Source organism: Perognathus longimembris, chromosome 9 (assembly GCF_023159225.1).
Source record: "Perognathus longimembris pacificus isolate PPM17 chromosome 9, ASM2315922v1, whole genome shotgun sequence".
In the NCBI taxonomy this organism is placed as follows: domain Eukaryota; kingdom Metazoa; phylum Chordata; class Mammalia; order Rodentia; family Heteromyidae; genus Perognathus; species Perognathus longimembris.
In genome coordinates, this window is record NC_063169.1 from 72,932,080 (window position 1) to 72,960,010 (window position 27,931).

Sequence of the window (27,931 nt, forward strand, 5' to 3'; positions counted from 1 at the left end):
GAAGGCCACTGTCGTGTTTTTATGCAGCACAGGTGCACTGTCGCCTGTGTGTGCAGCATAGGTGCCTGTAGCCTATGTGCGCAGTGTAGGTGCACTGTTGCCTGTGTGCATAACATAGGTACACTGTCACCTACATGTGAAGTGGAGGTGCCTGTAGCCTATGTGCGCAGTGTAGGTGCACTGTCATCTGTGTGAACAGAATGGGTGCACTGTTGCCTGTGTGCACAACACAGTTGCACAGCCTCCTGTGTGCATGGCGTAGGTGCCTGTAGCCTTTGTGTGCAGTGTAGTTGCACTGTTACCTGTGTACATGGTATAGTTGCACTGTCACCTGTGTGTGCAGTATAGTTGCATCATTGCCTTGCATACAGTGCAGTTGCACTGTTGCTTGTGTGCATGACGTGGTTGCATTGTTACCTGTTTCACAATCCCAACATTGAGCCCTGTTCCGTTACCACTGTGTCTTCAGCCTGAAAAACAACCAGCAAGAGCTGCCTGCACATCTTCAGATATCATAAGATCACATGTCAGAATAGCAAAGCACAGAGACTAAACCTGAGAAGCCAGTGGATCAGTATGACATGATCACAGTAAAGGTTGGTGGGTCTGTGGGCAGTGCATGTCCAGACATCAGCCTTCACTGCTAGGGGTAAAAGCGGCCCAAAGCCTGACTGCGACCAGGTGTACTGAACGCAGGAGTCACATCTTTAAGATATTTTTGAAACTATTTTGCATTTTCATTTACCTTGAAGAATCTTCTTTCTGCATTCATCTAGGTTCCACATGATAACATAATCCTGTGATGCAGAACAGACTAAAGGTGGGTCCAGTTTATTTCCAAAAGCCATGGCAGTGATTGAATGATGGTGTCCTTGTAAGATTAAATGCTAAATTAGCAAAATAATAAACAAGGAAAAAGTCATAGGTTACACATAACGTCTAAAAACTAGAGCAAAACAACTTAAGAAACCTAAGAAATTAAAGACACTAAACTTTCAAATATTTATTGCATTTTTTTAATTCATTCATTAAAATTCCTGCTTCTGTTACTAAAATGTGCTCTCCAGGGGCTGGGGATATAGCCTAGTGGCAAGAGTGCCTGCCTCGGATACACGAGGCCCTAGGTTCGATTCCCCAGCACCACAGATACAGAAAACGGCCAGAAGCGGCGCTGTGGCTCAAGTGGCGGAGTGCTAGCCTTGAGCAAAAAGAAGCCAGGGACAGTGCTCAGGCCCTGAGTCCAAGGCCCAGGACTGGCCAAAAAAAAAAAAAAAAAATGTGCTCTCCAGTTAACCAGCTTGGTGATACTGCATATCCCACAAGGCTGGATTGATGCAGCCTGTGCCTTTTCTTTTTCGCTGTTCACTAACTTAAAAACACATAGTGCCTCCTCGTTACACACAAAACAGCTACCAGGTAGGGGGAATGGGGCTCCTTAGAAAAGGGCACACTCAGGCCCTGGTAGTAACTGTGGGTCCAGCAAACCTGGAGGGAGGTACAGCCAAGGACTGGCATGGACACTACTCAAAATGTATAGCCTGCACATAAGAAAAATGGAAGCAGAGATCATTTCCTGGAGAGGAACACAGAGATCTGAAAGCAGTGATCAAAAGAGAGGAGTTCTAGGACATGTCTGGGACAGCCCTGCTGCAAGTATGGAGGAGAAACCAGTGTGGGGGTCCTGGAGGGCTCAGTAGACATAGGTGGCCTTACTCAGGGAGACGACCTGCTGACCTTTCCTCAGAGAAGGAGCCTAGGGGATAAAAGCACACATTGGTTATGTAGTAGGTTGGAATGACAGCAGGAGGAAAGAAAAATCAAAGGGAATGCCAGATGAGAAGGGAATAGGTTTCAGGTCTTGGTGACAAGAGGTAGTTTGATACAAAGGTTACCATTCAGGGGCTGGGAAAATGGCCTAGTAAAGTACTAGCCTCGTATATACATGAAGCCCTGGGTTTGATTCCTCAGCACCACATATATAGAAAAAGCTGGAAGTGGCGCTGTGGCTCAAGTGGCAGAGTGCTAGCCTTGAGCAAAAAGAAGCCAGGGACAGTGCTCAGGCCCTGAGTCCAAGCCCCAGGACTGGCAAAAAACAAAACAAAAAACCAAAGGTTACCATTCAAATGATAGGACAAGGAAATCCCCTCTGGTAACGGTAGGAGACTTCATCTCTACCAACGCTCTTGGTGAGAAAGACAAGAAATGTGAAGCTTTTATAAGAATAAACAAACAAATCCTCTTGAAGGCATTAGAAAGCTGAAGCATTATAGCACCAAGACCATAGAGAAGAAATCTGTCTCGATTCCAACACAACAGCCACCTGTCCCTGAAGACAACTTCAACTAAAGCAGCCTTCTCACAGTCCAGAAAATGCTGCTGAGAAGCCAAGACATTATAGGGCTAAGGACATCGAAGGAAATGATCAGGCAGCATGTTCACAAGGATAAAAGCAGAAATAACTTAGAGAGAAGAGGACAATATTCTGAAATAGTGCAGAGAGCTTTAAGGTTGAAGATGCTGTACATGTAAAACCATGTAAGCCACTAAGATGAAAGGGTAAGACGTACTTCTAAAACTGGAAACCTGGGAAGAACCAAACCCAAGAAGGAGAGATAAGTGGAAGCAGAACCCTGCTGAGAACAGAGCCAGCCATGGGTTACAACATCAGTAACCACAGCAGGGGGCAGGGCTTGCTAGCACTACCTTAGCATGGCCAACTACCAGAAGCAAACATAAATTCTACACGAAGAAAAAAAATCTCCAGAGTCTCAAACTAGCTCTCCATTTTCCATAAATAATGTCCACCATTCAATCAAAAATACCCAGGTACCCAAGGAGACAAGACCCATGTGATCAAAAACTAAGAGAAACAAAATACAAACAAAAAAATCATCACAGTCACCCAAATAGACATGAATCCAACCTACAACTGCGCCAATGGTGGGAAGTGCTGGACACTGTCACTAAAACACAAGTGGGAGACATAAAAGACACCTGGAAATCCAGTCTAACAACTAGAAGGATTCAAACAAAAACAAGATGAAATCAAACTTGGTAGATTAAGAGCACTGTCAGACACAGCGAAGGAAAGACAAGTGAACTGAAGACACAGCAGCAGGAACTCTATGAACCAAAATATACAGAAGAAGAATCACATAAATAAAAATGGTATCAGTGAACTGTGGGATCCTCAAGTGCCTAATTCACACGTAAAAGGGTCCAGAGAGGTGGGAAGAAGAGAATGCTTGAAAATAAGGGCTGAATTTGATGACTATAAAGCTATAAAACCCCCAAAAAAGCAGAAATAAGAAAATACACTAAAACATATCATGATCTAACTTCTCAAGACCAATAAATAGAAAATCTTAAATGCTGTCAGGGAAAATGATACGCTGAATTCATAAGACAGTAAAATATTGAAGGAAAACTACCAATTGAGGGCTCTCTACCAAGTTAAAATCTTTCATAAACAGCAAAATTAAAGCATTAAGACATAAAAGCTTAAACAATTCATCACCATGTCTGCTCTAAATATACATTATACAATGTTCTTCAGACAGAAGGGAAGTCCCACTAGATGGAAAAACAAATCTATACAAAAATATTAGCATGAAAGTCTAGAGACTGACAGTGACATTTTCTCCTTGCTTAATATTTCTGTCTGCGTGTGTATGTGCGAAAGTGTCATGTGGGTGGCCCTGGAGGCTGAACTCGGGACTTCATGCTTGGTAGGCCAGTAGTCTACCACTTGTAACATGTTCTTAATGTTGTTGTTTCTTAGTTTGTTTTTCAGATAGGGTCTCATATATTAAATTTTTTCAGGCTTGTCTCAAACCACCATTCTCCTGCCTCTGCCTCCCAAGTAGCTGGGTTTACAGGGATATGCCACAACACCCAGGCCCAGGTTATGAATCTTGTATGAGGATGTTTATCACATATGCAAAAGCCACATGCATAGGAACAAGGACATAAATGCTACAGGGGAAGAGACAGAGACATAGCACTGATGAGAATAAAAAGCAGTCATCACTGATCTTAAAGCCAAGAACACTACCAGAGATAGAAAAGCCACTTCAGAAGAAACAATCTGTTCTTAAAAGCACTGAAGGAGGGCTGGGGATATGGCCTAGTGGCAAGAGTGCTTGCCTCGTATACATGAGGCCCTGGGTTCAATTCCCCAGCACCACATATACGGAAAATGGCCAGAAGTGGCGCTGTGGCTCAAGTGGCAGAGTGCTAGCCTTGAGCAAAAAGAAGCCAGGGACAGTGCTCAGGCCCTAAGTCCAAGCCCCAGGACTGGCCAAAAAAAAAAAAAAAAAAAGCACTGAAGGAATTGCACCAGTGTAACTGGAGACTACCCTGCCACCAGACTGATGAGGCCATAAAACGCTGCAATTGCAACACATCCTCTTCAGAGGCAACCTGTCTGGGTACTTTCATCCACTGCAACTCAGCAACTCACACTGCAGAAGACCTGCCAAACAAAGTAACCAGCTGCTGTAGGATTCTTCCACCTCACGGTGAGCGAAGGAAGCTGGCACAGAACGAAGTTCAAACATGAGCACCTGGAGACATCAGTTAGGATGGCACCGCCTTTGGAGGGGAGAGGAGGCAGGGCCAGGGCCAGGCCTTGGCTACACACACATGCATGTTTTCTAAGCAATGTTTATTTATCCCACTGGAAAGTAAGAAAGACCAAGCTGAGGTGTGAACACAAAGGGCTTGATTGTGTTAAAACTTTTTTTGCTCATGTTCTTACTGAAAAGTTAATAAAGTAACCCCAAACATCTTATAAGCTAAGAACTTAATATAGCAATTTTATTGATGCTTTTTTTTGCCATGGTTTGTAGCTGAATCCACAGAGGGTAACTTTGCCTGACGGCATCAGAGACATGGAGAGGCAGGAAAAGGCCTGGTGACCTGAACTTCACAAGAAACACCTTCAATCATGAAGCACCTGGTGCAGAGGACTGGTGGTGTCCCACACGCAGAGCTGGTTCCCATGCAAAGGGAAGGCACAGTACTGTGTGCTGCAGGCAAGCTGGACATGGGGCACAGACTCCTCCAACTCTGCCAGGTATCTTTCCACAACTATATCACTCTCATGATAATCAGGAGAAGGAATCCCTTGGGGGGGTTCCATCTTTAGCCTGAAAACACAAAGAACATGTACAATGACTTTAGATATGATAGTATAAAACTATTACTTATTCATAACACCACACCAAGAGAAAGGAGAAGAGGGTCAACATGCAAAAACCCACATGCAGGCCTTTCCACCTCCCTCAGATGCTTCCTGCTTTCCAGGCCTTGCTGGACCTGCTGGGTAGACATCCTGCACTGTGAAGTGACAACAGCTCACTTGCAGAGGCAAAGACTGAAAAGGGTCCCCTAAGCCAACAGTGCACTCAAAATGTTGGTTATGGAACCAACTACCACTACCAAAGTTATCTTCTAATTAAAATGAAAAATAGCCAGCTACATTACAACAGAAATCCAAATACTCTAGAGCCAGACTCTTGAAGTATTTCGCAATACACAATGGGTTCTGTTACCAGTGATTGACGGGCTGTATCTCACAAAGCATAAATGAACAAAACGATGTTTGTTCTCATTTCACACTTAACTGCTCCAAGGACAAGATCACTTCAGATGCCTGTGCCCTGTCCCTGCAGGCAACACTCAGCCCCAAACCCACTCTGGGCACAGATACCACTGACTCAGACAAGCAACTTGCTGACACTGAGGGTTTGAGAACCCAGCCTTTGGGGGGCCCAGGCACAAAGGCCTTGCCTGCCCTAGTAACCATGGTGGCCACATGTACAACAACAAAGAGGCCATTAACTCAGTTTTGAGAAGATCAGGCTTCAGTTGTGAGTTGCATTTGAGGCAATGACAATCAAATGGGACAGCTGACCCTCAGAAAGGGGTGGAGTAAAGAGACTACTGTGGTGGGCAAATCCCACATGGATATCAGGCATGAGACAAGAGAGGGGTTATTTCCAGGCTACTGAAAGTTAATGAACAAAGTGAGAAAAGAATAGAAAACTATTTGAAAAGAAATTTAAAAACTCACACATCAGTCTGGAAGTTCCCAAATGGCTCTTCACATGCCAGGAGGAATACACCCACCTAACTCCCCACAAAAAGGGTGACACCACACTATCCTTGCCCTCCTTACTCCCCACAGTTGTCTGATACTCCAATAGCCACTGAAGAAAAGAACCCAGCATCCTGGCTTGCCACCAATCCCTCTGCTCAGCCCATCTCACCCTCTTCTGCCCCCTGCCCTTCACCCATTTCCTCCCTTCAAGTAACTGCAGTGCCACCCCTCCGGGGCCTATTGTCCCACGGACCTGCAGCATACATAGATATTAAGTTTCTCACTTAGTTAGCATCCTTCACTGGCCCTCAGCGCTGACCTGGGGTCCTTCACTGGCCCTCAGCGCTGACCAGGACTGGAAAAAAGAAAGAAAGAAAGAAAGAAAGAAAGAAAGAAACGTTTACTTAGAAAAGAAAGTTCTGCACACGAACCAGGAGAGGAACACAGGGTTCCAAGGATCGCTGCTCTGAGGACAGAACTGCCTCTTCTGGATAGACTAAGTTGTGTGGATGCTGATGAAGGCATGAGAATGCAACCGAAGTATACTTGGGTGTTGGTAAGCTCTGAACTCTTAATTAAAGTGTTACCTCCGTTAAGGACTTGGCCGCTTTGGTGTGAGGTAGCTACGGAAGACTGGACTTCTGACTTTACCTTCTCTACGCATTAGTTCTGACATTCGTAAGAGCAGGTCGGGAGCAAGAGGCTCTCGAGGTGCCCCGGGGCGCGGGGAGGCTTCGCCAGGGGGCTGGGTGCGGAAGGCGGGGCCTCGCGGAGGGGACGCGCGCCTGCCCCGGGCGGGCCGCAGAGCGCCGAGCCCTCCGCCGCCGGTAGGCGCGGGCCCACGACGACCGCCGGGACCCGGATTCCGGCCCCGGCCTGCGCCTCGGCGCCGGGCAGCGTCCGCAATGGGCCAGCTGCCGGTCCGCAGGGCGCGGCTACGGCGGCGGGAGGAAAGGGAAGGCGGCGCCGCCGCGGGAGCTTAAGGTCTCGCTCCGCCCGGACCACGGGAAACCGCCCCGCGCGCGCCCGCACTTCGGCCCGCCAGCCCCCGAGAGGAGAGCGGCGGCGCCCCGCGAGCCCAGGACGCGAAGTCCGCCAGGCAGCGGGCACGGGGCGCCTCACCGCGGCGGTCCCGCCGGCCGTCCTCCCCGCCGCCCCACTCACCGGAGCGGCGGGCGGGCGCGTCCCTATGGTTACGAGGACGCGGCCCTCGGAGGCACGCCCCCTGGCATTCTCGCGAGAAGACGGCGAGCCTCGCTTCCGCTTCCGGAGAGCCTTACTTCCGGCTCCGCCTCCCTTCCGCCGGCTAGCAGCCCCCGACACCTGGCCGGGCCCGGCCGCGTTCGGCGCGTCGGCTCGCGGCCCTTTGTCTAGGCCTAGGCCGCCCCTCCCTCTCCGGCGTCCCCCGCCCCTGCCCCGCGGGCCCCCGGCAGCCCGCGCGGCGGCGAGCGACTCCTCGCTCGCGCGGGCCCGTCCGGGACCCCGAGGCCGAGGCCGCCGCCCCGGGATGCGGGCCCCGAGCTGAGCGCCCGCCATGGCCGCCCCGCGGGGCGCAGCGGGCCCCTGGGGCCGCGCCCTGTTGGTGCTCCTGGCGGCGCAGGCCGTGGCCTTGTCGAGGGGCCCGGGCGAGGACGACGCCCCCGAGGAGTGGCTCCTCCTGCACGTGGTCCAGGGCCAGATCGGGGCCGGCAACTACAGCTACCTGAGGCTGGGCCACGAGGGCAAGATCGTGCTGCGCATGCGGAGCCTCCGCGGGGACGCCGACCTCTACGTGTCGGACAGCACCCTGCACCCCAGCTTCGACGACTACGAGCTGCAGTCCGCCACCTGCGGCCCGGACACGGTCTCCATCCCCGCGCACTTCCGCCGCCCCGTGGGCATCGGCATCTACGGGCACCCGTCCCACAGCGAGAGCGACTTCGAGATGAAGGTGTACCTGGACAGAACCGAGGACCAGTACCCGTCCTCCGAGGCGGCCTACTCGGAGGGCGGGGACCCGAAGCAGGCGCGGGCCCCTGAAGAGGGGCCCCAGGAGGAGGAGTCCATTCTCTGGACAATTTTGATTAGCATTTTGAAATTGGTACTTGAAATTCTTTTCTGATTACTTGAATTATTCTGGAGCCCCATACCCCTAGTCTGTGAATCTTGACTGCGGTTTGCTGGGAACCCTGCTACTTTGACCTGGTAGGAATTATGGCTACTTTCTCTAGACCGGGGATGGAGAAATAAAGCCATACAAGTTTTGTTACCTCAGTTACTCCCGGAGTAAGGAAAGCGGCAAGCACAATTATTTATTTTCTCCTAGAAATAAGCTCAATAAAATGTTTAAACTCTGTTTTGGTGACTAAAAAAAATCAGTGGCAACCCAAAACAGCGCCACGTTCCATGCATATTAAAACATTCGTGGCTACTAAGCGTTTTTGAGTTACTAGATGAAGTAAAAAAAAAAAAAAATTTAATGACTTATTCACTCCCTGAACATGAACTGAGTCCTGAGCCTAACTTGTACTTTCTACCAAAATAGCATTCCTTGGCAAGCAACTATTTGTAAGTTTGTTCCCATGCCAATTAACATTCTGAATCCATCTGTACCAAATTTTTGACAGTTTTCCATTTTACCATCTTGGCCTGCCCATTTTTTAGAATTCTTTGATTAACTTCCAGGGTACTTACAAGTAGTCCAGAAACACCATCACAGATAAGAAAGATTGGCAGCAATAATAACTTTATATAATCTAACACTCTTATTCATGGTGGAATAAAGTCTTGCAAATTAAATTACTGTTTCAGTAGTTTTTGGAGAAAGCCAAAACAGTGATACAAAAAAAAAATCTTTTAGGGCTGGGAAATGTGGCTTAGTGGTAGAGTGCTTGCCTTGCATGTGTGAAGCCTGGGTTCAATCAATTCCTCAGTACTACATAAACAGAAAAGGCCAGAAATGGCGCTGCGGCTCAAGTGGTAGAGTGCTAGTGCCCAGACCCTGAATTTTTCAAGCCCCAGGACTCGCCAAAACAATCATTTTGAAAATGAACCATTTCTGTACCTGCACTTAGTTTCTAAGATAAGAATAACTTAACAATGAAATAAATCAACTTGCAGATTTTAAACCCATCATTGATTTCAGAAATCTTTTATTGGCATAAAAATGAAAATGTAAATAAACTGGTACTAAATATTCCACTTAAGTGCAAATACAACATTAGGGTAAAAAAAAAAAAAAGAAATCTATCCCTCTTTGCTGTTTTTCCCCCTTCTGCCCACTTTCCTGGGTGTTGGGGGAGCTCGCTGACAACAGTCACAAATCCAGCGACCTAGGAGAAAAATTGTTAGTTAATACGGAGTGGAATTTTATTTTCATAGGACCGAGTATTAAACCATCTTAATGCCTGCCCCTTGCCAGCACTGGTGATAACCTCTGGGAGTTTCAGTGTGGGGTGATGAGGAGCACTAATGACTTCTTTAAACCAAAAGGAAAAATATACCCTTACCAGGTAACCAGTGCTATGTAAAGTGCAGAGAAATTCAGGCAAGGATGTTACACAATGATTTGGAACTTTGAGAAAAGTATTGTAATCCTTCCTGAAGTTAAATGACTCCTAAAGCTCAGGAACATAAAGCCTAATACAAAACCTGTTACTGAACATGGCTTTTTCTCAGCTGCTAAACCATCCTCAAGTCCTGCTCTGGGTTACACAGACTTTTAAGTGACTTTTCAGTTGCTTCAATGAAACAGTTCTATGCATATAATTTAGAGAATTACATAGTATTAACTATGCTAATAAGTTCTAAAATTACAATTACCTCTGTAACAGTTCAGTAGGGTGGTTTGCTTTGATTACAATGTCCATTCTGCCTTTTTATTTTTTTTTTGTTGGGGGGGGGGGGTAGGAGAGGTGGGGGAGTGTTGAACTCTGGGCCTGGGTGCTATCCCTGAGCTCTTTAGCCCAAGGCTAGCCCTCTACCACTTGCCACCACTTCTGGTTTTCTGGTGATTAATTGGAGAGAGGAGTCTCACAGACTTTCCTGCCTGGGCTGGCTTTGAACCATCGTGATCCTCAGATCTCAGCCTCCTGGGTAGCTAGGATTACAGCAATGAGCCACTGGCTCCCAGTTATGCTGCCTCATCTTATAAAAATACATTCTGACATGGAAAAGACATAGCAGTCACTTCTAAGTAGATGACATCCCAAATTAAAAGCACTGAAACAAATACTCATTTCAGCTATGCAAGAAGAAAAACACCAGCTCATAGTATACATGGAACTATACTTGTAAAATCTAGCCTAGGTGTTTCTCCATCTTATCTGTTCTTCGATGCACTAACAAGGATGAAAAGATAAGACAGTATGTTTGTACAGAAAGGTATGTTATATAGACCATGGGTTCATGTCATGTATGCAATCCTAAATGTTGAGAGCCTCATCACACAAAGAAAATGTGTTGTTTTTTTAGAATCTTTACCTGATGGAATAGCACCAAGGCCCACACAAAAAGTATGATAACCTCTGTCACACACATCACAGAACATCATTTCTTCTTCGTGGTGGGGCTGTCCACATATAATGCATGTCTTACATTCCATACACTGCCATGGGTAGGTCTTAATCATAGAAACAAGCTCCATGGTCATGTCCAAGCAAGAAGGATGGCCTAAATCAAAACCAACATTAGTAGTATTTCACAAGAGAACTTTTAATATGGCATATCAAATACTGGCTTTCTTTTTAGGTTTTCCCAAGAATGGCTAGAATGCTTAATAACCAAAGAAATAAAATACACTGTTGAAGAAAATACATGGACTTTACACAAGTTGCCCTATATAACTGATGATTCTTTGCAGAACCTAGCTGACAATAAATCCTAGTTTTTGAAGCAACAAAGAGTGGGTTAAAATCTCAAGGAGATATCTCTGTACTTACCACTGTTCTCACACTGGGAGCAGTGTATAAGTGATTCAGCCTTTCCTTTCTTGTTGGACTCCTTACCCTTCAGACAAATTCCACATAGAGCATTTGGAATGACCTTTGGCTGGAAGGGTAGAAGAGGGCTATAAATTCATGCCAGAAGAGCTTACTATGGGTTCAAAAGGAATTCTGTTACTGGGTCACCTTATCTTTACTTTTGGTAACTTGCTAATGAAAACCTTTGTGAAAGACACAACTAGGCAAGAGTCTGCTTACAACATAAAAGGGCCTACTGAGGAAAGCCTTAGATTTCATTTAGTAAACAACATGATCTCATGTTATAATACAGAACTCTATATTAGCTACATGCACAGCTCAGATCTGTGTAAAACAAGAAGAATTACAATGTCAAAGGGTCACTATTCATTAAGAGAAAATAAAAGTACCAAATATAAGATATTAAAACTCAGTTTTAAGCAGATTATATATATATATTAAACTTTCTTTAAAAACTGGTGCTTTCCAAGGATGTAGAACTAGACCTCTAAAAATCCAAGCTTAAAAATGTTTTAACATCTTTGAATGAAAATGTCTCATACGTGTGTGTGTAAAACTGAGTTGCATTATTGTCACTGAGTATCTAGCAAATTAGAATAAACTAAAGGACAAAAGCATCCACTATGATATAAACATTGTAAAAAGGAAAAGGGGGTTTTCAGATTTAAAAATACTAGTCAGAAAAAAAAAACATGAACACTCGTATTCTAAATATCAGTCTTCCAGTTTAAGAACATACACTGGGGCTGCAAACATACTTGGCACTACGTGGAAGAGGACAATGTAAAAGGCTCCTTACACCTCAGTTTACCAGAGGAAGGGGGCCATCTTGAGCTTATCACAACTTTGACTACAGAGTGAGGCTCACCCGTGCTACAGGTATGTGTAACACCTGGTAGGGAAAGGAAGAACAAGTGGAACAAGGATGAGATGGGACAGAGGAATGTAAAATAAACTTGGAGAGAGGAGATTCTACATACACTTGTTATATTTTTGCTTTATAAAGCCATGTGCATCTGATACAGCCCCCTTCTAAGTCACTACACCAAAAAGGGAGCTAAAACTCAAACTGCGGGAAAGTATTCTAACCCTAAAAGGTCCCACTAACACATTTTCATAACCTCTTTGACCTAAAGAATTTGTTAGTAAGTTTCTTTTGTAATTTTTCTTTGCAAAAGATGACAGAGGCATTCAAAAACAATTTTGGCTTATTTATTTTTTTTTAAAAAGTCAACCTTATACATAAATATGATAAAAACAAACAATCACAAATGTCTCTACAAAATAATAAATATTATGGAAATTAAACAAACATATAAATGTCACCATTAACTATTCTGTATTTCCTATGTGTGTATGTTTATACCCTGCTCCCCAATTTTCTCAAACCTAATGTTAACTCTGCTGTTACTATGACACCCTAAACATACAATTCTGTATATTCCTCCATCGCAATAAAACATTGCTAGGAAGGGCACTTCTGTGATCCACATCTGATTCAGTTTGGACCAAATTTGTAACTGTTGTAATAAACAGCAGAAAGGCTACCCCTCAATCCACAAGAACTAAGAAATCTCTTTGGGTTATGGTACCTGTGCTAAATGTAAAAGATATTAATACTTGTAGTTTAAGTTAGATCCTGGCCTATGCCAGTACTAAGTACTCTTAATACCTTTCACCAAAGTCAGAGAAGTAACTACACAATATTAAATCCTAAAAGGAGACCCTTCACAAAGCAAAACCCAAAAGAAATAACACAAAGCCAGTTACCCTATATCCAAGGTCTACAATTATTAAAATACACACAAATGTCTATGATAAAAAGGACACTAAGAAGTTCTAGGTTTACTTTTAAGCTCAGATCACAATGTTTTTGCTAAACCATTTAAAAATTTTCTTACCCAAAAGTCTTCATCTTGTTGAAAAGAGGAAAAGATGGAAGAGAAGAATCAGGAAAGAGAGGAAGAGAAGAAACAAGGAAGAGAGAAATGAGGAGAGATGTAGAAGGAAGAAAGATGGAAAAAGAGGACATGGAGAAGGGAAGAGGTGGTGGACGTATACAAACAGAAAAGGAAAAGACAGATAAAAAGAAAATAGAAGAAAAAAATGAGACAGATGAAAAATAAAGGGGAAATGGACATGTACAGGAGAAAGAGGAGGAACAGAAAAGAAGGGGAAAGAGCATTGGAGCATTGTCTGCAATGATACAGTTCAAAAGAAGCATGTTGCTGACTTAGTATCTGAGCTACCTAAGAAGCCAGAGCCTGCACTTAGGAACCCACAGAGCAACAGCTAAGGAAGAAGACGAAGCTTCCACCTTCCCAAGGATATGTGTTGGGAGGAAGGACCCCTAAGATCGGCAGAACAAAGCCCTCTGCTCTGACTGAGACACTATGTTCTACTTCCAACAACATCAAAGTTTCATTGATGACAAAACTAAAATAATCATCCCAACAGTCCATGTATCTCAAATAAAAAGCCCATAGTACACTTTTCTTCTTGAAAGAGAGCCAAAGATAAGTGAGACCTTCATGTTAACACTAATGTAGTATAGATTATAAATACACATTTATAGGCCTGAATCTTAACTATTATGCTTTAATGTCAGGTTAATGTAACCTAAACGATTCTGTCCTACAAATTAAGGGCAAGTGCTATTCAATCTCATTAAGCAAGACAGCAGATACATTATCATTTCTCTTATTTGTCATATTTTAAACGTGTATGTTTGTGACCATGTATATATATATATGAGCTTCCGCTTGAAGTACCCAAATGTTTAGGCACATCTTGGCTTATTAATACTATTTATAGAGGATAACGTTCAATAATCATGTTCACATTAATATATAATGTCTAGATACTGGTTGTTCTCATCTCTGAAATACCCGAAACATTTTTAGGTACTAAAAATGTTCACAGGAGATACAAAATGCTTATTTTGCATATTACACTCCTTTGAGTACTATGAGGCTAATCTATATGATTTATTAAATCAATGATAATGTGGACAGTTTTCCATTTTCAGCCTGTGTTAAAACATCCACTTCCATACTCTAATTTTTTAACCCATGATCAAACAAGCCATCAGCACTGGGGAGCCGACAGGCTGTGTGCTTAAAGCTACAGCCTCCAGTCGGAGCTCCTAGATAACCACAATGTTTCTGAAACTTAATCTTTGGAGTTCATTTGCTTTTGATATTATGCATTAACTTACATCTCTAGTTTAAAAAACTCAGATACACTGTGTGTAAAAGTCACATCCTGCTGCGGCCCACTGAAGCCGCCCCAGAAAGCAACCATCTGATTGAAGCTTAAACCTGCTGCCAAGGCCTGCGAAAAACATGTGTTTTTAAAATTGATTACATATAGATACTTTCAAACAAGGTATGGAACATTCTTATTTTCTCTTTTTTAACTTCAGGGTTAAAAAGATTATAGAATTCTAACTGCTAGAAAGCGCTCAGGTAGGGTGACGGGACAAGGGTTAACAGCTCACTTCAGCTTGCTGCTTTTTTTGTTTTTGTTTCTTTTGGGTGGGGAGGTGGGGTAGGAAGTACTGGGGATAAAACCCAGAGCTTATATATGCTAGGCAACCAACTGTTCTTGTGGGTCATTTACCACAGTGAAAACCCTGACACACTTCCACATGGCAATGTTTTCTCATCACTTTACCTAAAACCTTCCTTAAATATACCTCACAGTCACACTAGAGTTCATATTCTACTACATTCCAGACCAAAGGAACTGCATCTTTTACTACCACCATCCAAAACATCAAACTGCAGGAATTCTGTTCTTTCTGGGAGATTCGTACATCCCTACAAAATAATAAAGATGCTAAGGGTTACCCAACTTCTTAAAGGAGAAGAGCAGACAGGAAATAATAGTTGCAGAAAACCTTACTGACAATACCCAGAGCCAAAAGCCAAATATGTCCCAGTCCTCAATACAGAAAGATGCCAGATATTTGCCAAGGTTCTGCTAACACTACAATGGAAATAAAAAGGTTTCATACTTTCTACCCCATAGTTAGCTGAATGTGGCACAGTGATAAAGCCATCATTATATTAAAATCAAATCTTCCTAACAAGACACTACTGAAATTCAACTTAATGACAGTACATCTACCCCTTCTTTACAACTCAGTAGGTCTTGCTCCACCAACTGCTAGGATATTTTTTTAAAAAAAAATTTTTTTTTTTGAAGTATCAAGTTCTGCCTTGAAATAAACGTTTTTAAAAACTCCAAATTGCCTGGCTATTATTGGAGAGGAAAAAAAGACTCATAAATTTTACATTTACAGAAAACAGTAGCTAAACCATAGCCAAAAGTGACAGGAAAGCCACCAAGGGGAAAAAAAGCAAAAAGAAAGCAGTGGACAGGTGCACACCACAGGATAGCAAGTGAGGTACAGCAAGCAGGAGCTCCAGTCGTGAGGTTCAGAGTTAACATGTGTCAGGGAGAGAAGCTGGTCAGTAAGGAAGCTGAGTCAGGGGCTTTTTTCTTCTACCTTGTACCCAGGAACTGATTTGGACAGTACAGAGCGTTTGGAGCCCTCTTTTCGTGGAGTGGCCGCTTTGTCTTTTGACTTTGGTCTTCCTGGGAAGGAGTCCTCCTGGCTGTCAGGAGGGCTGTCCCCTTCAGACACGTTGCCCGAGGAGCTGTCCTACAGCACAGGAGGCAAAAAGGAGGTTCTTAGCATTGAGAGAGACCTGATTCTGAATTTTTAAAACTAAAGAAAACATTTTGAAATTTTTAGTTCCTTTGAAAGTTGTAACTATGCTAATTATGACAAATATTAATTATCAAATCTAATTATAAGCAATGTGTAACTCTTGTTTCCAGTGGAAACTAAAGTTAACATGACAAGTTACTTATTAAGCCAATTCCATTTCTGTCAATCAATGCCATCATGAGCTGTTTTCAGACTTCACAAGAATGGAACTATCAACTTCAGCCACTACCATGCCACACAGCTTCAACACAGAGCTTCACCACCACTAAGCTGTACTCAGCACTCAGAGCACAACAAGGTTTATTTGTTTTATATTATTAGTACAAATAAGGGACCATTTTCATTGAAGACTACTAAGATCTTTCAAATACAAATCGGTTTATGTTAAGACTATGCAGAACCATATCCCCAATTTTCTACAACAGCATCTGACTCATTTTACCAGTTCAAAGTTTAAGACCTCAACATTTGTTTCGTCCCGTTTATAATTTTCTAATGTGAACAATATATTCTTAATCAGAAAATATGCAAGGGAAAAAAATTAAACTATCTATTGCTGCCTCATAAACACCAGTAGCCAACACTAGGTGTGGACCCTCCCTCCGCTGCTTTTCTGGCTGTGCTGTTCTATTCTGCAGATGTCCAAGATCTCTCTCATATTCCCAACCCAGAAATAAATGCACTGTTTCTAAAACACAAAACGATTATACTGTATGTGTGCACACAGGCATTTTCTCCAATCATTAACTACTCTTTGAACTTTCTACTGAATTTTCATCTACTCTGGATGAGATTTTTAATTTCCCAATTAGAAAAAAATATTGTTAACAACATTTTTTTTCTAATTCAGTTTTTCCAGAATCTGACTAATTAAAGTCCTTGGGATAAATTATCTTAGCAAATTTGGTAGGTCAAATTCTGTGAAGTTAAAATTCTTGATGTACTGTCAAATGACTTGCTCTCTTTTGAGAATAGTGTTTTGCCTGGCCTCACACAGTTCCACTTCTAGCAACCAACAGGATATGATTACCACTTCTGGCCTTAAACAACACATCATGTCATGTAACATGCATAGGATAGAAGCTGTTGATGACAAAGAAATATAACAGCACTCGATGGTATGTTTTCAGGTTCCAGTTAACTATAATGTGAATTTTAAGATGGATATTAGCCAATACTGTTTTGGTCTTTTTTTTTTTTTTTAAACTTGGGGCCTGAATGCTCTCTCTGAGCAATTTTTGCTCAAGTATAGCAGTTCACCACTTTGATCCACAGAGCCACTTCCAGTGTTCTGGTGGTTAACTAGAAATAAGCGTTTCACGGATTTCCCTTCCCCAGGCTGGTTTTTAACCAATATCCTCAGATGTCAGCCTCCTGAGTAGCTAGGATTACGGGTGTAAGCCACCAGTACCCAGCATTGGTCAATACATTTCTAAAGAAAGCCATCACCCTAAACCACAACAGGGCTGCCCTTTTCCCTCATACCGAATCAGTAACTTTCCATTATCTTCAAGAGCATTTTACTATAAAAAAGCCATGCAGGAAAAACAAACAGTACAGTATATGAATAAATGCAACGCTTTATTGTAGGAAGCCTATGGGAACAAACTAACATGCCCCTGCAGAGTAAGAAAAATACATTTCTCTATAGCGAAAGATCAAAGTCTGTCTTGTTCAATATTTTAAGCTGTACCTTGCCTATCTTGTTTACTAAAGAATGACTTTTTATTTTTGTATGTGGATCCTGAGTTTGAACTTAGGGCCTGAGAGCTGTCACTGAGCTTTTTTTGCTCAAGTCTGCTAGAGCTCTACCATTTTAGTCAAAGCTTTACTTCTGGCTTTTTGCTGCTTAATTGAAAATAAGAGTCTCACACTATCCTGCCCAATTGGCTTCAAACTACAATGCTCAGATCTCAGCCTCCTTGAGGTAGCTAGGATTACAGGCATGAATCACCAGTTCCCAGCTCATGATGTAAAATTCAGCTGTGAAGTCCAGGAAAATAGCACTCGAGTCTTCTACCAATCCAGGGTCTGAACTTTTTGCTCATTAACTGGAGACTTTCTGGTTCAGACTGGTTTTGAACAGTGGTCCTCAGATCTCAGACTCTTGAGCAGCTAGGAATAGCGGAGTGAGAGCCAGTGTGAGTCACTGGCAAACAGCAACAATAATTTTAATGCAAAATTTACCAGAGGCCATGAACAGCTGATTGTTATCAACACACATCATATGCACATTTTTCTACAAAGCTTTCTGGGAATTATATGAGCTGTACTTTGCAAAGTGTGGTAACAGTATAACTTCACACCCTAGGAAGGAAATCAACAAGCAACAAGAGGGAAGAAATGATTTCTTGTTAAAGATACACATTCCTACCGAAGTGCCTCTGTTTTTCCTCTTCTCATCACCTCGACCATCTTCAGCGTCATCAGAGTCACCATCGCTATCTAGTGCAGGGAGCTCGGGGTCCAGGGGGGGCTCGTACAGGGCTGTGTTTAATGGCAAATATCGCAGCTCATCTGGAGAGTACCTAAATTGAGAGATTACTTTCACTTATTCTTATTATTAAATATGCAAAAATAACCTAAACTTCTCCCAAATACTTTTGAAAAGTGAATGTGTGTACATATGCATGTATGTGTTGGGGGGAGCTATATTAGGGACTGAACTCTGGGGACTCTGCTTGAGCCTAGTTCTTTTGCCCTTAGTTTGTTTTTCCAAAAATATTACCCTTTTATCTAAGCTAGCCTCAGATCTAATCCTTTTCCCTCCACCTCCCAAGTGCATGGGATTACACCTATGTCCACCAGCACACAGACTTTGATTTTGCTAACTTTCGCCCAGGCTGGCCTCAAACCATAATCTCCCTGTCTCCACTTCTAGTAGCTGGGACTACAGGCGTGTGTACTCACCAGGCTTAGAGGTGACTTTTCATTTTGGTCATCAACTAGAGATAGTCAATAAAGGACCTTTAATGATTTTTCACTAACTGATTAATGCAGAATAGACATCTGGATCTTTTCATCAAAAAATGTCTCAGCTGGGCATGGTAGCATATGCCTAGAATCCCAATACTTGGAAGACTAAGGCAAAAGGATCTCAAGTTCAAGGCCAGCCTGAACTATATGGTAAGACCCTGACTCAAAATAACAAAAACAAAAATAGGTAACGTTTCTTCCCTTTACCCTCAAGCCATTAAAGGTTTTCCTAACAGATAGGGTAAAACCACAGTAAGAGAACAACAATACATAAATCCTAGCCCTTGGCTCCCCACTGATTTCCATCATTCTGTCAAGGACTGACTTCTTGTGCTGGACCTCCTACACTTGTAAAACTGGAATAGTCACAGTGTACCTCACAGAAATGACAGGAGTATTAAATACCTCCATGCACATAAATCACATTGTGTATGATGGACCTGGGATATTACTTAAGACATAATTTAATAAATAAGTTTGAAAATTATGTTAAACCATTTGTGAAATATGTTTACCATCTGAAGTTAGACTGACAACTCTTTCCCCCAGGTCCAAAGGCACGCAGCCCACTGTGTGGGAGGGGCGTCCCCACCTCATCCTCAGGGGAATTGTTACTCCAGGGGGCTCTGGGACCACCATCTCCTTCAACCAAGGCATCACACCAAAAAGCAAAAGGGGTGAGTGGACTGGCATACAAATGTTAATCATGTTTTGGCCAACAACACCTACCCCCCCCAAAAAAACAACTAAAACTTCTGCCATGACTTAAATTTGACTTTCAAATAGTAAGTATGAGTCTAATTCCATTTTAAGTTCTATTCCCTAAATAATATCATCTATTCCAAGAAAATGCACCTCTAGGTTAAGGTTTAACGCTGAAGGAAGAAGAGCTGTATTGGAGTAAGAAGAATCTATTACTCCTGTTTTGAGTGTTTTGCTTAGCTTTGTTTTGGCTATAGTGAGGTTGGAAAACGTAGCTAGGGAGCTGGTGGGCATGAAGCAGACTGAAGGAAGCAGCCAGGGCAGGGGTAACCTGAGAGGGTACCCACAGTACCTGGTGGCTGCTCCAATCCTTCTCTCACTACCTCTCAGGCAGTCAGCATATCTCATCTCTACTCCATACCCACTGTGAGCATCACTGAAATTCAGAATCTGACGAGTGAATCTGAAGCACCAAATGTCACCAGTACTGCTGCTGCATGGTGGATCTCTGTGTGACAAACCCAAGAGGTGGGCAGAGACATGGACATGTCTTGCTCATGAGCAAACAAGGCAGTCGTGTCCTAGTTGAAAGGTGCGCTTTACCACAGAACCCAAGGAGAAGAACGCTGACAGATCCCACCCACAGAGCATGAGCCTCACTAATAAACCCAACTGGCTCCCATATCAATGATAACAGAAACAACTAAATACCTCTTATAATACTCCTGGAACTGTCCTGGGATGAGAGCCACGGGGTAAGAACTGACCTTTGTTCGATCTGTCGGCAACACTTTGTACTTCCCTTGAGGCACCTGGATGACCTGTTTACACAAAGAGACATGAGTTGACTCCATACTAGGAACTTAGGACCTGTGGCATTTGTCCCCCAGCCCCCAAAGAGCTAGAAGTCAAGTGACTCTGAAGCCTGTAATCGAAGGGACAGCTGGGGAACTCCAAGTATACACATGAGTTTTGGCAACCTCTGCACCACAAGCAATTTCTGAGAATAGGTGGTGCATCTCTGGCTCATGGGTAACAGTGGTGTGATCTGTGTGTCTTACAAAACCTCTCTAAAGCTCAACTTCCTGCCCTATGAAATGAAGCAGTGCTACTCAAACCTCATGTGGTTCCTGTGAAAATGGAATGAATGAACTCCAGAGTTCTCTCACAACCATCTTTGGGAAGCATATCATTAGTCTCAACTCAGTTAAGGATCAACTATAAAACAAAAGAGAACTCCTTATAAAACAAAGAAACAAACCCCTAATATTATCACTTTAAACTTAAAGGAAAAAAGAAGAGAGAACTGGCATCACACACACACACACACACACACACACACACACACACACACACACACACACACAGGAATAAAGGGAGTGAAGAGAATGCAATAAAAGATAAAAACCAAGCCCAGATACTGCTGAATTAAGTCACCCTACATGTGTCTGTAAGTCAAAATAAGCTCTTCTTTCTTCCATGCGTTCCCGATTTAAGTTGCTGTTGAATTCCGCTGCTTTTTTTGCAGCTTTCTTAATATACTCAGGCACTTTGCTGGCTTCAACTTTTTGAGTATTTTGTTGTTGCATTTGCTGAAACAAAAATATAATAGTTTGAGTGTCATAACTTTATAGAAATGTTAGTCTCTCAAACTCCTAGAAAGACTCAAATCAATTACTTACAGAATATTCTTTATAATGGTCTGTAATTCGCTGGCGTTCTTTTTCTTGTAGAATAACAGAATATTCAGCATGCTTGGCTGGATATTCTTTTATCATTAAATCAATCACTTCATCACTACGCAATGCTGTTAAACCTATTTTAGACCCCCAAAAAGAAAAAAAAAGGTGAGCAAACCACTTTTCATAATTAGCTCCCCTTACAAACAATTCTGCTAAAATATTTTACAAGCTAGGCGCCAGTGGCTCAGGCCTATAATCTTACTCAGGAGGCTGAAATCTGAGGATTGCAGTTCAAAGGAAGGCCAAACAGAAAAGTCTATGAGATTCTTATCTCCAAAAACTACTCAGAAAAAGCCAGAAGTGGTCTATGGCGTAAGTGGTAAAGTGCTAGCCTTGAGCACAAAGAGGCTCAGGGACAGTGCCCAGCCCCTGAGTTCAAGCCCCAGAATGAGAAAAAAAAAATGTTTTACAATGGCCAAAACAAAATGTTTTAATACATTTTAAGTTAATAAAAACCTAAGTTCAAGTGGTAGAGCATTAGACTTGAGCAAAAGAAGCTCAAGGACTGGGGACAAAAAATATATATATTGTGCTGTAATATAAGCTTCATTCTCCTTTACATTTTAACAAGTATCAAAAATGAAGTAGGGGCTGGGAATATGGCCTAGTGGCAAGAGTGCTTGCCTCCTACACATGAAGCTCTTGGTTCGATTCCCCAGCACCACATATATGGAAAACGGCCAGAAGGGGCGCTGTGGCTCAGGTGGCAGAGTGCTAGCCTTGAGCGGGAAGAAGCCAGGGATGGTGCTCAGGCCCTGAGTCCAAGGCCCAGGACTGGCAAAAAAAAAAAAAAATGAAGTAAATAATTTAGCCCTTAAGTAGTTTGTTAATTTTGTAAAATATTTTAGGAAAGGAGATACCTATCCAGTATCACATATATATGTTGAAAGTCACACTGAAAACATTATTACCTAGAGTGCACTGAGTTTCTGTAATGACATTTAGTTCTCTTAGGTACAGTTTCTCCTTATGTGACAAATCTCGTCGCTCTAAATCTCCAAAAAAAGAACAGAACACACTATAAAAAGCAGTGAAACATGATGTAGTTTGTAAAACTTTTTAAACACTTTAAAAATGATTTTAAAAATTACTTATACATTTAAAGTATTAAGGGAATTTTATTAAAAAAATCTTATGTTGGCAAAGTAAAAGTTGAAATTGGAAATGGAATAATACAAAGTAACATATATATACAATAGCTGAAACAAGTTTATCAAGATTCGCCTTTCTTAAATTCAGACAGGAATTGCTGCTATCTCCTGAGATAAGGAGGCAAGGGTAAAGAATCTAACACTGACTATAAAGTGATATTTCTTTCCCCTAAAACTTCTTCCAGGAAAGTCATCTTTTTCTGTGTTTAAATTAGTTCTTCAGACATAAAATATATCCACAGTGGAGAGAGATATGGTATGATTGTAGCAAAGTTAGATCAGCAAGCACAAATATATAAAATCTACTATAAATAATTAATAACCAAGAATTTGGAGTCAACGTTCTACAGTTACAAGCTAGATGTAATCTATTACATAACTCAGTCTTAAGTACCTGGATACTTCCGTTTAAAGGAGGTCACACCCAAATATTCACTGACTTGTTCTTGAAGCATATAGTATTCTCCTGTTTCATCAGGTGGCCATTTGTACTCTATCAAATTTTCTGCTGGATAGTAACTAAAGCTAAGCACAGAAATACATATTATACCTAAATGTGGCTTTAAATTTTAATTATGTTTATTTTTTAGGACATTTTGAAAACTATTGTAAGTATTTAAATTATTGTGACTTTGTGCTATCAAGGATCATAAAACAGGTAGAAGGTAGAGAAACAGTCATCTGGAATACCACATCAAATAAGACATTGCAAACATTTTTGTACACTACAAAGAACCAAGACTCACAACTGTTAGGAACTGCTAGGAACAAGCCTAAATGACCAAAGAGAGCAGAGACAGTGACACCAGCTCTGAAAGGTGTATTACCAACAACTTTGGATTCCTGTCTGCTGCTCAATGAGTCATGAACAGACCAGAAAGCAAAGCTCTAGAAACTTCTTTCGAAATGAACTGGATTTTCTATTTTATATATAAATACTAGTTATATGAGTACATATCTATAATTATTCTCTATACATTCCCAGAAACTAGAAGCGAAGGATAGAGTTAGTTTTGACAGTTCTGGCGCATTGTATTCAGTCACAATCCTGAGAAACAAAAAATACATATGCCAAGACCTGGGCCAATCTAACATCTACATTAAAAACTCTAGAAGGTGGTAATTTTTTATGTACTTAGTCATCTAGCTAGAGCTGGAAAACTGTGAACATTAAGAATGGAACTGAGCGGCTGGGAATATGGCCTAGTGGCAAGAGCACTTGCCTCCTACACATGAAGCTCTCGGTTCGATTCCCCAGCACCACATATATGGAAAACGGCCAGAAGGGGCGCTGTGGCTCAGGTGGCAGAGTGCTAGCCTTGAGCAGGAAGAAGCCAGGGATGGTGCTCAGGCCCTGAGTCCAAGGCCCAGGACTGGCCAAAAAAAAAAAAAGAACAGAACTGAGCCTTTAACTCATATCCACAACTCATATAAAATTAACTCACAATCGGGCTGGGGATATAGCCTAGTGGCAAGAGTGCCTGCCTCGGATACACGCGGCCCTAGGTTCGATTCCCCAGCACCACAGATACAGAAAACGGCCAGAAGCGGCGCTGTGGCTCAAGTGGCAGAGTGCTAGCCTTGAGCGGGAAGAAGCCAGGGACAGTGCTCAGGCCCTGAGTCCAAGGCCCAGGACTGGCCAAAAAAAAAAAAAAAAAAATTAACTCACAATCAATCAACAACCTAAATATAAGAGCTATCAAAACTGATCTGGCAATGAGTTTTTGGAAAATAAATGACAAAAGAAAAAAGTAGATGATTTGGGTTCATCAAAAAGTGTATCAAAGAAAACTATCAATAGTAAAAGGCAATCTATAGAATGGGAGAAAAGATTTATAAACCACATACCTAACAAGGAAATATATAAAATATATACTGAGCTCATAACTCAACAACAAAAATGAAACAAAAAATAAGTAAATAATTAGAACAGAATTTCTCCAAAGATACAAATGGCCTCATGAAAAAACTGACTCAACTCACTGGGCATTACAGATATGCAAGTCAAAAGCACAGTAAGACCGAAGACCGCTTTATAGGATGCCCATTATCAAATCATTCTCAAAAGTTAAATTGCAAGGTGCAAAGAAATTGCAACTTTTTGAGCATTGCTGGTAGAAATGCAAAATTATACAGATGCTGTGGGAAAGTTTAGAGGTTCCTCCAAAAATTAAATCCCAGCTATTTAGAAAGTGAGAGGAGGAACAAGGGGTAAGGCCAGTCAAAGACAAAAGCAAAATGACCCTATCTGGTTAAAAAAAACAAACCCCTAAACCAAAGATCTGGGAGCATGGCTCAAGTGATAGAGCCCCTGCCTAGAAAACACAGAGCCCTGAGGTCAATCCTCAGTATCCCAGGGGAGCAAAAAAAAAAAAAAAAAGAAAAGAAGAAGAAAACAGATTAGCATATAATTCTACTTCTAGTTAAACATCCCTAGTCTGACAATGTTCACTGAAGCATTATTCACTCAACCAAAAAGTGAAAACAGTCCAAATAACCTATCAACACATAAACAGACAAAATGTGGTTTATAAATACAACTGAATAGTTTTCAGGTTTATAAAGGAAAATTCTAACACATGCTCTAACATGGATAAACCAGGTTTTAAAAGAGCAAAGACCATGGATCTCAAGTTACAGGAGATTATCAAACTTAGAGATGGCAGCAGAAAAGTGGTTGCCAGAGGTTAGAGGAAGAAAGGTAGCTGCTGCTTCATTGTGGAGTTTAAGGGAGCATGAAAGTTTTAGAAATGGATGGTGATAACAGTGATACCTGTGAATCTAAACTAATGTAAACTAACTCTGTGAATATGAATGCCAATTTTGAAAAAAGCATTAAGATGGCAAATTTTAAGTACTTATGTATCTTATTATAATTTTTAAGCAAAATTTAATAGCAATACCTATTTTAGTGTCACATTATAAAATGGGAAGTCTACAACTTTTAATAAATGCCTTTGCCAGGCCAGAGGGAGGCAAAAGAGGAGACAGCTAATGCAGAAAAGAGAAACAAACCACAAAAAATATTACTAAGCAGTAAAATAACAATACCCAAGATCTTGACTTGACGTTTCACAACTTCTAGAGCTGTCTCCTGAGCCCATCCGCCTTCTTTTGGAAGGCTGAGTCCCATCATTTGAATTCTCTTCATTATCATCCTATGCATTTAAAGATTCAAAAATAATCATAGTTAGAGAAATAAGAATAAACAAGAAAAAAAACGGTTATGTACCTCCGAAATTTGCCAAAAGTCCCACAGAGGGTTACAAAGGATAGTTAAGTTATAAAAATTTGAACCTTTGTTAAAATTAAAGAAACAAAGAAAATATGACATAAGCAAGACCGTCTGACTGAAATACTTTTCACTTTAAATAAACTAAGAAAATTTTCAATTAAGCTGAAAATCCAAGTCTGCTTTCACTCTTACTGAAACTAATCAACACCTAAAACTTTAATAAACACTTAAAACTTCTAGTGAACTCCTAAAACTTTGAATAAAATTATTTTCCTTCCATATCAATAATGCAGTAAAAAAATATACTCTGGCAAGGGCCATCCAGTTGTAACAATACACACCACAAAAATAAATATCCCTTATACATACTGTTAATGAAGTCTATTCTTTATGTGATAAGTACATCAAGGCTGTCTCACTTTTCCTCGAAGGGAATAAATAAGGTATCAGATATTGCAAAACTCATTTACATATATTGGCCCTTCTTTTAAGTCAAGGTTATGTAGATCCTGATACTAGCACAAGTCGGCTGAGTATCAATGTCCTCTTCCTGGCACATACTAAAGGAAACTAAGCCTGAAAAAGAGAGTTAAGAGGGATCAGGAGTGGTCTGTCTAGCCAGTCTTCCTGGCAACTGACCAGGCACTGCGTCTGCGTGACTCTTCTCCCTGGGCTTCTCACGTGAAAAAGTAGGACCAAAACAATGTCCACGTTACACGAATGCAAACAACAAATTAGCTAAGTGAAAATCATGTACAGCGAGGTCTAGGAAATAACTTTCTGATCGCTCTTAAAGCTATGATTATGGTAATAAGAACCTCAACTGTCTCCAGTTCCAAGGAATCTACCAAGACTTTCTTCCAGATTCAAGCCCCAAAACATTCCCTTTTCCACCTCTGATAAATTAAACAGGAATATTCCTTTCAGGACTTTTAGCCGAGTAAGAGCGGGAGAACAGCCTATGTCAAATCTGTTTTTCTAGTAATGTTATTGGTAGGTATCAAAGGACAATGCTTCTTACTCAATCTTCACAGATGACATTGTAAACACCCAGGTATCTCATTTTTCATCCTAACCGCTTGTGAGCAGTTTAGGTACTACTTCTATGTCAACTTCACCTTTCCTTTGGGTTAAAAAACTGGGGCACTCCCAACAGCCGCGAGCGCGGTAATCAACATTTCAACTCCTAGGACAAACTCTAGGCCACGCGTACGGACCAGAAGGGCAGTGACCAAGGGCTGGGCGACCCCTCGGCGCCCTCCCACCACACACCAGGCCGGGGCCAACCTTCAGAGGTGATCCGCGGCGGCTCGGGGCGCCCGAGTGCAGGAAACCGCATCCCGCCGGGGACCGGGCGCGTCCCCGCCCTCTCGCCCCGCCGCGGGGCTCCGGGGTCCCCGCACGGGCCCGAGGGACGGCCGGCCGGAGACCCCGGGCCCGGGCGCGAACGGCCCGGCGGGGGAGGCCCGGACCGCCACCGCAGCCGCCAAAGTTTCCAGAAGTCAGCGTCCCCTCGCAGCCTCCGCGGCCGGGGCTGGGCTGACCGGGGGCTCCGCGGAGCTCGGGGCCCGGGTCCGAGCCGGGCCGCGGCCCCGCCGGCCAGCCTCCGCCTCTCCGGCCACCGCTGGGCACGCACTTGGGTCAGCCCGGGCCTCCCGCGCCGCGGGGCCGCCACACTTGTTGCTCCCGGCGGCCCCTCGGCCCGCCCGGCCCCCCGCGGGCCGCCGTCCCGCTCACCTTCGGGGACTGCGCTCCGGGGGTGGCCGGGTCGCTGTCGCACGGCCGCGGGGACAGCGCCGCCCCGGGCCCGGCCGCCGCCATGAGCCCCAGCGCCCCGCGTCGTCGCCGCCGCCGCCGCCGCCTCCTGGTCCCGGCCGCCGCCGCCCCCGCCGCCCCCGCCGCCGCCGCCGCGCGGGCCGCCCGGCGCCCCGGCCCCGCCCCCTCCGCCCGCCCGCCCGGGGGCCGGCCCCTGCCGCCGCGCGCCCCGCGGCCGGCCAGCGCCACCGCCATGCCGCCCGCGCCTGCGCCCGCCGCCCGCACGCCGCCCGCCGCCGCCACGGGCCCTCGGCCGCCCGCGCCGCGCCCCGCGCCCCGCGGCCCGCCGCTCCCACGCAGCCCGGACGCTCCGCTCCTCCCGCCGCGCCGCCGCCTCGGCCGGCCCCGCCCCGCGCCGAGCGCGCTCGCCGCCGCCGCCTCTCGCCCCCGCCCCCGGCTCGCACGTCAGCCTCCGCGCCGCCCGCCGGCCCCGCCCCGCCGGCGCCGCCCCGGTGGACCCCTCCGGGCCCGGCGTCCCCCACCCCCCCGCCGCCCGCTGCCCAGCTCG

At 43.6% G+C, this 27,931-nt stretch overlaps 3 protein-coding genes across 6 annotated transcripts in view; 1 reads left to right on the forward strand and 2 right to left on the reverse strand.

Annotated features, from left to right (window-relative positions):
* Wdr27 (WD repeat domain 27) overlaps positions 1 to 7,445 on the reverse strand; it is a 48,941-nt gene extending 41,496 nt beyond the window's left edge. The window contains exons 1-4 of one of the 3 annotated variants that reach the window (XM_048354459.1): positions 7,268 to 7,445; positions 6,388 to 6,458; positions 4,958 to 5,150; positions 746 to 887 (exon numbers count right to left, since the gene is read on the reverse strand). In XM_048354459.1, the coding sequence (XP_048210416.1) occupies positions 746 to 887; positions 4,958 to 5,150; positions 6,388 to 6,398 (346 nt within the window). In that variant the 5' untranslated portion in view covers positions 6,399 to 6,458; positions 7,268 to 7,445. Of the gene's footprint in view, positions 1 to 745; positions 888 to 4,957; positions 5,151 to 6,387; positions 6,459 to 6,754; positions 6,813 to 7,267 lie in introns of those variants that run through there. The other 2 variants (XM_048354460.1, XM_048354461.1) reach the window with 2 other exon arrangements.
* A 95-nt stretch (positions 7,446 to 7,540) lies between these two features.
* C9H6orf120 (chromosome 9 C6orf120 homolog) lies at positions 7,541 to 8,517 on the forward strand. The gene has a single exon (XM_048354464.1). The coding sequence runs from the start codon at positions 7,638 to 7,640 to the stop codon at positions 8,202 to 8,204; it is 567 nt and encodes a 188-aa protein (XP_048210421.1). The 5' UTR covers positions 7,541 to 7,637; the 3' UTR covers positions 8,205 to 8,517.
* Positions 8,518 to 9,217: 700 nt separating this feature from the next.
* Positions 9,218 to 27,492, reverse strand: Phf10 (PHD finger protein 10). Of its 2 annotated transcripts, none has more exons than XM_048354462.1 (12): positions 27,346 to 27,492; positions 25,425 to 25,531; positions 22,768 to 22,898; positions 22,134 to 22,217; positions 21,163 to 21,296; positions 20,923 to 21,072; positions 20,192 to 20,301; positions 18,177 to 18,330; positions 15,578 to 15,733; positions 11,023 to 11,131; positions 10,565 to 10,753; positions 9,218 to 9,414 (listed from the first exon to the last, which is right to left on the reverse strand). In XM_048354462.1, the coding sequence occupies exons 1-12, from the start codon at positions 27,427 to 27,429 to the stop codon at positions 9,329 to 9,331; spliced, it is 1,494 nt and encodes a 497-aa protein (XP_048210419.1). In that variant the 5' UTR covers positions 27,430 to 27,492; the 3' UTR covers positions 9,218 to 9,328. The 2 variants fall into 2 exon arrangements, with proteins under 2 accessions (XP_048210419.1, XP_048210420.1); XM_048354463.1 differs by having other exon boundaries at positions 22,134 to 22,211; positions 27,346 to 27,452.
* Between the last annotated feature and the right edge of the window lie 439 nt (positions 27,493 to 27,931).

Coding starts and splice junctions, on each gene's coding strand:
- Phf10 (XM_048354462.1), bottom strand. CDS start 27,429: ATGGCGGCGGCCGGGCCCGGGGCGGCGCTGTCCCCGCGGCCGTGCGAC. Junction 22,899..25,424: donor ACGTCAAGTCAAGATCTTGG/GTATTGTTATTT, acceptor TTCTGTGCTTAG/CTTTAGTTACTATCCAGCAG. Junction 11,132..15,577: donor AATCAGTTCCTGGGTACAAG/GTAGAAGAAAAA, acceptor CTACCCTTCCAG/CCAAAGGTCATTCCAAATGC.
- C9H6orf120 (XM_048354464.1), top strand. CDS start 7,638: ATGGCCGCCCCGCGGGGCGCAGCGGGCCCCTGGGGCCGCGCCCTGTTG.